At 36.7% G+C, this 9,330-nt stretch overlaps 1 protein-coding gene across 1 annotated transcript; it reads right to left on the bottom strand.

Moving 5' to 3' along the window:
- Nucleotides 1-5,071: 5,071 nt before the first annotated feature.
- Nucleotides 5,072-5,815, bottom strand: LOC145089357 (uncharacterized). Its single transcript, XM_079027802.1, has 3 exons — nt 5,716-5,815; nt 5,482-5,610; nt 5,072-5,232 (listed from the first exon to the last, which is right to left on the bottom strand). The coding sequence occupies exons 1-3, from the start codon at nt 5,813-5,815 to the stop codon at nt 5,072-5,074; spliced, it is 390 nt and encodes a 129-aa protein (XP_078883928.1).
- Between the last annotated feature and the right edge of the window lie 3,515 nt (nt 5,816-9,330).

The raw sequence follows: 9,330 nt of genomic DNA, 5'->3' as shown, positions 1-9,330 counted from the left end.
CGCTTTACCAGCCTTATCTTTCCACCAAAAACTATACCAAATGGCTTTAAACATATTTCCCCATCAACATACTTCTTTAACTCAGTATGATTCAACGAAATAGCCATTGGAACTTTAACTTCCATCCCCTTCGCAGTAGCCAGCTCCACATCAGTTAGTGCGAGGCACTCATAGTAATTCTCAATGAAAATTTTGATGTGAGCAACTCCAAGTTTGAATTCCTCTGGATCAGTGTTTTGCAGATAAGAAAAAGATTTGTCTTTTAGGAGCAATGCAACTTGTATAAGATCATATAAGTTCATCAGAGGAAAATCTGCAATGGTGAATTCGTGTGTTTTTCCATCTGCTCTGGCCACAATATATTTGATGTTTTGGATTTTGTTTTCAAAAATAACATCCCTTTTTATGCTTATGACCTTCTTAATCTTTATCAAGGACCAAACATCCTCAGGAGCATTGCCAAGAATTACATGAAATCGAATCTTCATATGGGTTCCTTCATCCTTTTCTTTGAAATAATAGGGAAATCCAACTGGCACGCATCAGTGTTTGTAACCACATAACTCTATTTTGGATTCTTTTCAAATGAGTACATATGATTAAAGGCAACTGTGGCTTCCATTGTTTCATAGTTGTATTGTTTTTCTGGATCACCTTTATCCATGCCCTTCGGATCACCAGCTCTCTGAGTCATGATGCTTTGAATAAGCCTCGTTTTCTCCACTTCAGCTTCAGCCTCAGCCTTCTTTTCTTCTTTAGACTTTTCCACAAGAATTGATTTGCCTTTGTCTTTCGAAGCAGATTTTTCAGTTACGTCGTTTAGCTTCGAACCACTCCCACCAGACTCCAAAGGTTTACCGATTACAATTCCTTTCGAAATTGTTCGTGTAATTGGCAATGAAGTTACAATTGTTGAAGCCACTGGTTGAGCAGACACAAACACTGGCTTTGTTGTTGGGATGTTTGTTGGAAAAACCTTGCCCACAACTTTCGCATCATCTTCTGACTTCCTTTCTCCCCCTTGCACCCCTGTGATAACAGGAGGGGCAGTTGTTGTAGGAAGAAGACTTGAAATGAGAATTAATGGAGCAAGCTGCTTGTTTAGAATAGCTTCAAACTGTACAAACTTTTGTGACAAAAATTCAGGAGTGAATAACGGAGACGAAACAGGTGTTGTTGAAATCTACTTCAACTCCTTCAACAAATTTATCACTCCTTCAAAATTTTCAGTTTCAGACTTGAAGATTTGAGTGATTTGTGGACTCAAGCCTTCATATAATTTGACAAATTGAGTAACAACATCACATATGATATCAACCTTCTGATTTAAGGACGCATAATCATTTTGAACAGACAAAATTTCCTTTTGCATATCTTCTCGAAGCTCTTGAATTTTGAAATTCACATCCTCCCTCACTTTCTTAACCTCCTGAACAAAAAGAACATGACATTCTTTTGTGACATTTCGTAGATCTTTCACTTCTCCCAGAAAATTAGATCTTGGATTTTTAATTCGAAGTTCATTGGTCTGATCCGTGAAATCAATTTTCTCCATAAGTACCGACTCAGAAGCTTTCAACATACCAGACACTTTGGAGATAATCCTTGACTCACACAGCTTCAACATTGAATCAATCTCCAAACTTGAAAGTGATGAACCCCCGCCCATATCAGCTTGAGATTGAATGATGGAGTTTAAATTTTGATTCAAAATTTTGTATCGCTTCATGGTAATTAGCATGTGATCAGGAAAATCTTCTTCTTCATCATGAAACTCCAGATCTCCAAATGTTCCACCAAACCCTTCATGATCAGTTTCTGTTGGTGATGAGGGTCTGGGTGTATCCGTGGATTGAGATGAAAGCATAGAAGTAATTGGTTGATTGAGGATGTATTTGAATGTTGGTGAGATAGTGGTTGATGAAATAGGAATGGTAGATGTTGGTGTAACAGAAACCAATGATTTGAAAGGAGTGGAGATGAATGGACCTTGATTTGCATCTTTCGAACCTCCTTCACCCATGTTAACATTTGCATCCGTATCAGATACGTGTGCAGTGATGTCTGAAGTTCGCACCTCCTCAAGAATTGACTTGGCAATCGAAACTTTGGGTGGTATGATAATTGTCTGCTCAGGAGTAGAACTGATGAGAGAATTGAATTCTGGAGTTTCTGGTATCCTTTCATCCTCCTTTGTTGACTCAGTAGACAAAACAATCTTTCGAGTCTTCCTCATTTTCTTTCCTTTAGCCAGATGTTTTGCCATATCTTCTGTTGCCCTTTTCTTTGAACTCGGAGAAACTGGAACAGGTATATCGCGAATCAAGACTCCTTGGTGAGAAACCTGATGCTTTTGAATCAGCTTTTGTGCAGGTGACATACGTTTGTGAGTTGATTTTATCTTGATTCTTCGAAACATCCCTGTTTTTGAAGGAATAACCCCTTTCTCTTGAGTCTCTTCAACTATTGGCTCACTCACATATGTTGGTTCAACTGTCACAACAACATTTTCTTCAACAACCTTCTGTGGAGATTTAGAGGATGTAGATCCCTTCGATTTCTTTCCTGGTGAGGTAGGATTAGCTTTCTTCGACTTCTTGGACTGTTTCGATTTTGTTTCTTCTCGTGGCAACAACATTCCCATTGGAATAGATGGATCGAACGTTTTGTGATAAGCAATCAAAATAGAATTCGTAGGATTCACCCTTTTGAGCATTGCGTCAGGAATCCGAGCAACATTTCGAAAGTCATCAGCATCATCAACAACTTCCTTCGGAAAGTGATATGATTGAAAAGTAACTTTCTCTTCATCATTTGGAACCAAAATACCTTCCTTGTTGTAAAAATGTTGTAAAATAAGGCTCCAGTACCTAGCACACGAAATGCCATTAACAGCATTCGTAAGCTCTAATCCTTTTTGAAATTCCTTCCACAGTTGTGTAGAGTGGTCTGCTGGAAGACCATAGTATAAGCCTGCCACCATAGCATAAACCTCCATCCTTCCCTTGTCTAACCCAACTGTTCTTCCGGTTAAACAACGCAAAAAGATCCCAAACAAGAAATTCTAGATTTTTGGAAGGCCAGACTTCTTAAAGTCACTTATCTTTGTCAATGGGGGTTGATATCCCATTTCATTAAACATGTGGATAATTTGGGAAAATTGGAAATCCACAAAAGGAGGTGTATTTGGAATGTCAAGAATCTGGCAAAACAATCTCTGAGAAAGCCTAACCTTTTTGTCATTGATTAGGTGGAAAGTAATCATATCAGAAGCTTTGTTGTATGTGGCTGTAGATCCTGCTTGAGAAAGCCATGATACCGGAACAGAAAAAGAATTGAACATCGCTTTTGATAAAACAGAGTGTTTTAAAGCGACAATAAGCATCTTTAATTCCTCAGGATATTGAGAAATTGCACCTTCCACATAATAATTTGTAGATTGAATCTTCATAACTGGTGCAGAAGAAATGTCTTCAGTAGAAGGATCAACATGAGCAGCAGCCATGATTAGGGTTTAAAGAAGATGAAGAACAGAGAATTTGGGAATTTTTGAGTTTGATCCTGTAACCGTATAAAACACTCTTGAACCCCCTTTTATAAGTAACCCTGATTGATTTGAATTTGAAGCGGGATGCATTTAATGAGATCCGACGTGGCACCTTGAAAATCGGACCATTACTGCGAAAAGTTAGCCATGCGTCAAAAAGCAGCTGTCACATCAGCTAGAAAATCGGGCAGAATAACATACGTCACAGATACACAGCCTGTCATTATCCCCTTTATTGAATTGTAACCGTTAGAACCCTTCGAATGGAGGCAAGGCTCTTTCACTTTTGGGATGAAAAGCGAAGTCATATGCCAGACGTTTGAAATCATCAGCCTGAGTTGGTATTACTCAGAACCTCATGGATTTCGTGAGTGCAGTGTTTCAAAGGAAGTTAGACAAGATACAATTCAAAATTTTTTGAAATGTGGTGATGTCAAAAATGCAATTTAACACGAAGGCAGTTAAACACCGGGTAAATGTTGCTTCGTTAATCATCAAGAGAGATGATCAACAGCTTGTGTATGTTCCCATGAATTACAATCGAATACTTTTTGATATGTATCAAAGGGATTCTTTTAAAAGTAATTCTTGGGTTGGTTTAAAATTTCGTTACATGTCAACCTAAACATAAGGTGATAAATTGTAACAAAAATTACTTGTATGACCAGTGTAGTCAGTGACAAGTCAGCTTTTAAAGTGTTTATCATGACTAGGACATTCGAATGAAACTCACACGGAAATCATATTCATGAAAAAAATTGATGTGCTAGATCTTGTTGGGCAACAAACATCATGGGTTTCGAATGTTTGATCAAGACCACGCATGTGAGTTGAATATGATTTGGATTTTCGAATTTTGGTACTGAAACAAAAGTTTCGTCAATATCTGGAACAATGTTCCTCGTCAATTACTTAAGTTGAAAGATGTTTGGGTTTCACCTTCATTACAGACTCATGATGTCAGATCATAAACACATAATTTTTGTATATCTAAGTATCGATGGGTTTGATCAGAGACGTCTCGGACATACGTCTTTGTGTGTGATCGTGTAAGAATGTTTAGATGAAAAAGATTGGTATAAGACATGAAATGTACCTCTGTTATGATTTGGACCAAACAATAAACTCTTTACTCATATGAGAAGAGTCAGGTAGCTCAAGAGACTAATGTGAATACAAGCCTGATTGGGATGAAAACTTCGTAGGAATAGTTCATTAAGGCTTTCGTACACACACATTGAGTCAAGGAGGCTTTGGTCGACACGCAGCAACATGCTTCTAGGGACATTCTAACTAGTTCGAATAATGTAAAACATATTTTTTCATACGAAAAAAATGTAAAACATATTATACGAATTCGAAGCGTTGACTATGAACAGTAACCACTAACTCAAAGCTGATGATCAGTGACAAACATGCGTATTCGAAGCGGTCGAAGCGTTGACTATGAACAGTAACCGCTGAATGCTAAATGACATTGTGTTATCGTTTATTCAGCACCTATGAATCATTCTTATCCGCCCATCATTCTGCTTTTTCGCATGAAACAGAAGTGCCATCGGTCATTCCAAGGCCTTCGATTATTCGTATAAATGACTTTTCATCCAATGCTTTTGTGAAAATATCAGCTAACTGATAAGTTGTTTTCACGAAATGTACTTTAATGTTTCCATCCTCCACATGATCTTTAATGAAATGATAACGAAGAGCTATGTGTTTAGTCTTCGAATGCTGCACAGGATTATGACAAATTCTTATTGCACTTTGAGAATCACAATATAATGGAATCTTTTTCATATTAATTGCATAATCATGCAATTGGCTTTGGATCCAAATTATTTGTGAAGTGCACGCAGCAGCAGCCACATATTATGCTTTAGTTGTGGAAATGGACACACACGTTTGCTTCTTCGACTGCCATCTGACTAATTTGCCATCAAGAAGTTGACATCCACCACTTGTGCTTTTTCGATCAAGATTACAACCACCCAAGTCTGCATCTGAGTATGCTTGAACAAAGAATCCAGTTTTTGAAGGATAGCACAATCTTAACGAAGTTGTTCCTTTAAGTTAACGAAAAATATTATTCACAGCAGTAAGATGTGGTTCGCGTGGATTAGACTGATACCTAGCACAATTACACACAGAAAATATGATATTAGGTCTACTGGCTGTAAGATAAAGTAATGAACCAATCATGCTCCTATACAACGTTATATCAACAACAGGTTTTTCTAACGATGGTGTTAGCTTTATGCCAATTGCCATTGGTACACGAAGCTTTATGCTATTCGTCAATCCAAACTTTTCTAACAAAATTTTCATATATTTTTCCTGATTGATGAAAGTCCCTTCTCTGTTTTGACGAATATTTAATCCAAGGAAATTATTGCCTTTTCCCATCATGCTCATCTCAAATTTGTTTTTCATCAAATCTTCGAATTCTCTAGACAAAGCAGGGTCAGTCGAGCTAAAAATAATATCATCAACATAAATTTGAACAAGCATAAGATGATTCCCTACTTTCTTTCGAAATAATGTAGGATCAACAGATCCTTGTTTAAATTTAGATTGTTTCAAAAATGATGTTAGAGTTGCATACCATGCTCGTGGTGCTTGTTTCAAACCATAAACTGCCTTATCTAAAATATAAACATGATTAGGATATTCTTAAATAATAAAACCTGGGGGTTGTTCGACATAAACTGTTTCTTCAAGCTCCCCATTTAAAAATGCACACTTCACGTCCATTTGATAAACATCAAAGTCTTTGTGAGCTGCATAAGCCAGACATATTCGAACCGCCTCGAGTCTTGCGACAGGGGAAAATGTTTCTTCATAATCGATTACCTCTTGTTGTGAATATCCTTTTACAACAAGCCTGGATTTATTTCGAACAATGTTTCCATCTTTGTCGCTTTTCTTTTTGAAAATCCATTTTAACCCGACAATCGAAACATTTTCAGGTTTACGAATTAATCTCCAAACTTTGTTTCGTTCGAATTCAGCCAACTTTGATTGCATTGCAACAACCCAATCTGAGTGTTCCATTGCATTCTTAATTGTTATTGGTTCAATTTTAGAGATGAAAACATTAAAGATGAAAAATTCTTGATGAGTATTCAATACCTCCTTCTTTGCACGAATTTGAGCTCTTGTCATTACTCCCTCTTGTGGATTCCCAATCACTTGATCCTTCGGATGGTCTCTTGTCCATTTTTCCATGGGTGGATATGTGGGATCAAAGTCTAAATGTGCATCTTCGAATATTTCATCATATTCTGAGCCTGCCTTCGAACATGCATCATCAACATTATGCTCCCCCTCAACTACATGCTCCCCCTCAATTTCAGCATTCAATTGGTCTTTCCCCCCTCAAAAGAATGCTCTTCATCATTCAAAGTATTCGAATCCAATTGCTCCCCCTCCAGTGGACTATCCTCTATAGTTTCGTCTGCTTGAGGAATCGATGGAGAATCATCAGTAAGTTTTGTAAATTCTGGTATGTTTCCAAAAATCAAATCATAATCAGTATCATCCATCTGTATAGATTCAATTTCAACGTGGTTTTCTTGTAAAATTGGATTATTCGAAAATCCATGTTCATTTGATTTAACATAATAATCAGCCAATGTGAGATTAAAAGTTTCTTCCACTTTTCGTGTTCGTTTATTTATCACTCGATATGCCACTGAATTGTGCGAATATCCAAGAAAAATCCCTTCATCAGCTTTTGCTTGAAATTTTGAAAGATGATCCTTGAGATTCATAATAAAGCACCTACATCTGAAAACATGAAAGAACTTCACATTAGGTTTTTGATTATTTAGAATTTCATATGGTGTAATATTAAAACTACGATGAATGAATGATCTGTTTTGAGTAAAACATGTAGTTGTAAATGCTTCAGCCCACATATATTGAGGTAAATTCGCATATGCCAACATGGTTCTTGCCGCTTCGCATAATGAGCGATTTCTTCGTTCTACAACACCATTTTGTTGTGGTGTGTATGGAGATGAAAAATTATGCAAAATTCCTTTGTCCACCAAAAATGAATCAAGAATTTTGTTTTTGAATTTAGTTCCATGATCACTCTTGATTTTTCGAACAAACTTTTTCAACGTGGTTTCCATCTTTTTGATAAAATCAATCATAATTTGTGCAACTTCGGATTTGAACCTGAGAAAATAAACCTACGTGAATCTCGAAAAATCATCAACAATAACTAAAATGTACCGTTTATTGTTGAGAGTTGAAACAGCGAAGGACCACACAAATCGATATGTAATAACTCTAGAGGTGCTACAATCTTCGAATCAATTGTGATTAGATGACCTTGTTTATGTTGCTTGCCAACTTCACAAGCTTTACATAAAGAATCATTATCAAATTTAAGTACAGGTAAACCTCTTATCAGATCTTGTACCACAAGTTTGTTTATGTTTCGAAAGTTGAGATGTGAAAGTCTTCGGTGCCATAACCAGCTCAAATCAGATGTAGCTTTCGAAAGAAGACAGACAGCTGGTTTGCCTATAATTGGATTGATGTCCAAAGTGAACATGTCACATTTCCTTTTAGATTTCAGTAATATTTCGTTTGTGTTAACATTCAAAATAATACTTCCTTCTTTGTTAAAAATTCCATATCTATACTTGTCATTCGAATCAAGACATTCATCAACTTTGACAATTCCATATCTATACTTGTCATTCGGAACTTTGTCAAAATCAACTATCTCTTTTTCACAATCATACAAAATATTATCTACCTTAGCTCTTTCATAAGCTAAAATGGCAGCAATTTCCTATGTCGTTCTTTACTAATTTCACACGAATGATGAAGTTCAATTATTTTTCCATATAATCTCTTAGCAGCATTACAATAGATGTTTCTTTGTGCTAATAACAGTTTATTATCACTAGATAAATTGTCCCTATCTGCCATGACATTCGTTATTTGGAGTTCTAGACAATCTATCCTAGTGATTGTCAAATCTAACTTCTTTTAAGTCTCAAGCAATTGCGTTGATAGCTTCTTAGTCTCGTTGCTAGCAGATACCACAATCGAATCAAAATAAGTAACAGTTTCATCAAAGATACTAATTCAGAATTATAAGCATGAACTGGAATATTAAAAGATTCAAGAATGTTTCGTACCTTTGTTGTCATTGGTGATTTGTCAGCAGCCTTTGATACGAAGCATCTTCCACGCACTTCGTATGAATCCTCCTCTGATTCCTCCTCCATCTTTGCAAACATGGCTCCATGTGTTGGATTGCGCATCTCCTCATCATCTGATCCAGATGACTAGATTTTATACGTACCATATTCCTCCTCATCAGTGCCCTTTGCAACCAGGGACAAATTCCTAGCTTTCATATGAACTTCCTCCAACTTTTCAGCATAGTATGCCTCATCCTTCACCTTCATCTTCCTCTCATCTTTCTTCCGAAGCATACAGTCATTTGCAAGGTGATTCGTACCATTGCAATAATGACAGTCAATTCCAGCATCTACCTTCAGCTTCTTTTCACTCTTTCCCTCAACAGGCTTCAAATCTATCTTCTCTTCCTTCTTCTTCTTTTCCCCAGCATTTTTACTCAGCAAGTTACCTTTTATCTCAGACGATTTTGCTTTTGGATTGAAAGGTTTTTTAAAGAACTTTTTCACCTGATTGTTTGAGTAAAAGGCAATTGCTTCATCATCAGAGTTCATGATGAACCCTTCATCTTCATCCGAAGCATCCTTCTCAGCATCTTTCTCAGAAATCTTTGACATCAA

The sequence above is a fragment of the Lactuca serriola genome, chromosome 2 (genome assembly GCF_051521515.1).
Source record: "Lactuca serriola cultivar US96UC23 chromosome 2, Lser_US96UC23_V15, whole genome shotgun sequence".
NCBI classification, from domain to species: domain Eukaryota; kingdom Viridiplantae; phylum Streptophyta; class Magnoliopsida; order Asterales; family Asteraceae; genus Lactuca; species Lactuca serriola.
Note: the sequence above shows the minus strand (reverse complement) of the source record. Positions and strands in the feature narration are given on the sequence as shown.

Bases quoted from the DNA above. Each gene is read 5' to 3' on its own strand.
- LOC145089357 (XM_079027802.1), bottom strand. From the start codon at position 5,815: ATGGCAATTGGCATAAAGCTAACACCATCGTTAGAAAAACCTGTTGTT. The intron at 5,611-5,715 runs GTAGACCTAATA...GTTAACTTAAAG, and splicing joins ATTACTTTATCTTACAGCCA to GAACAACTTCGTTAAGATTG. The intron at 5,233-5,481 runs GCAAATTAGTCA...ATTTCATTAAAG, and splicing joins TGGATGTCAACTTCTTGATG to ATCATGTGGAGGATGGAAAC.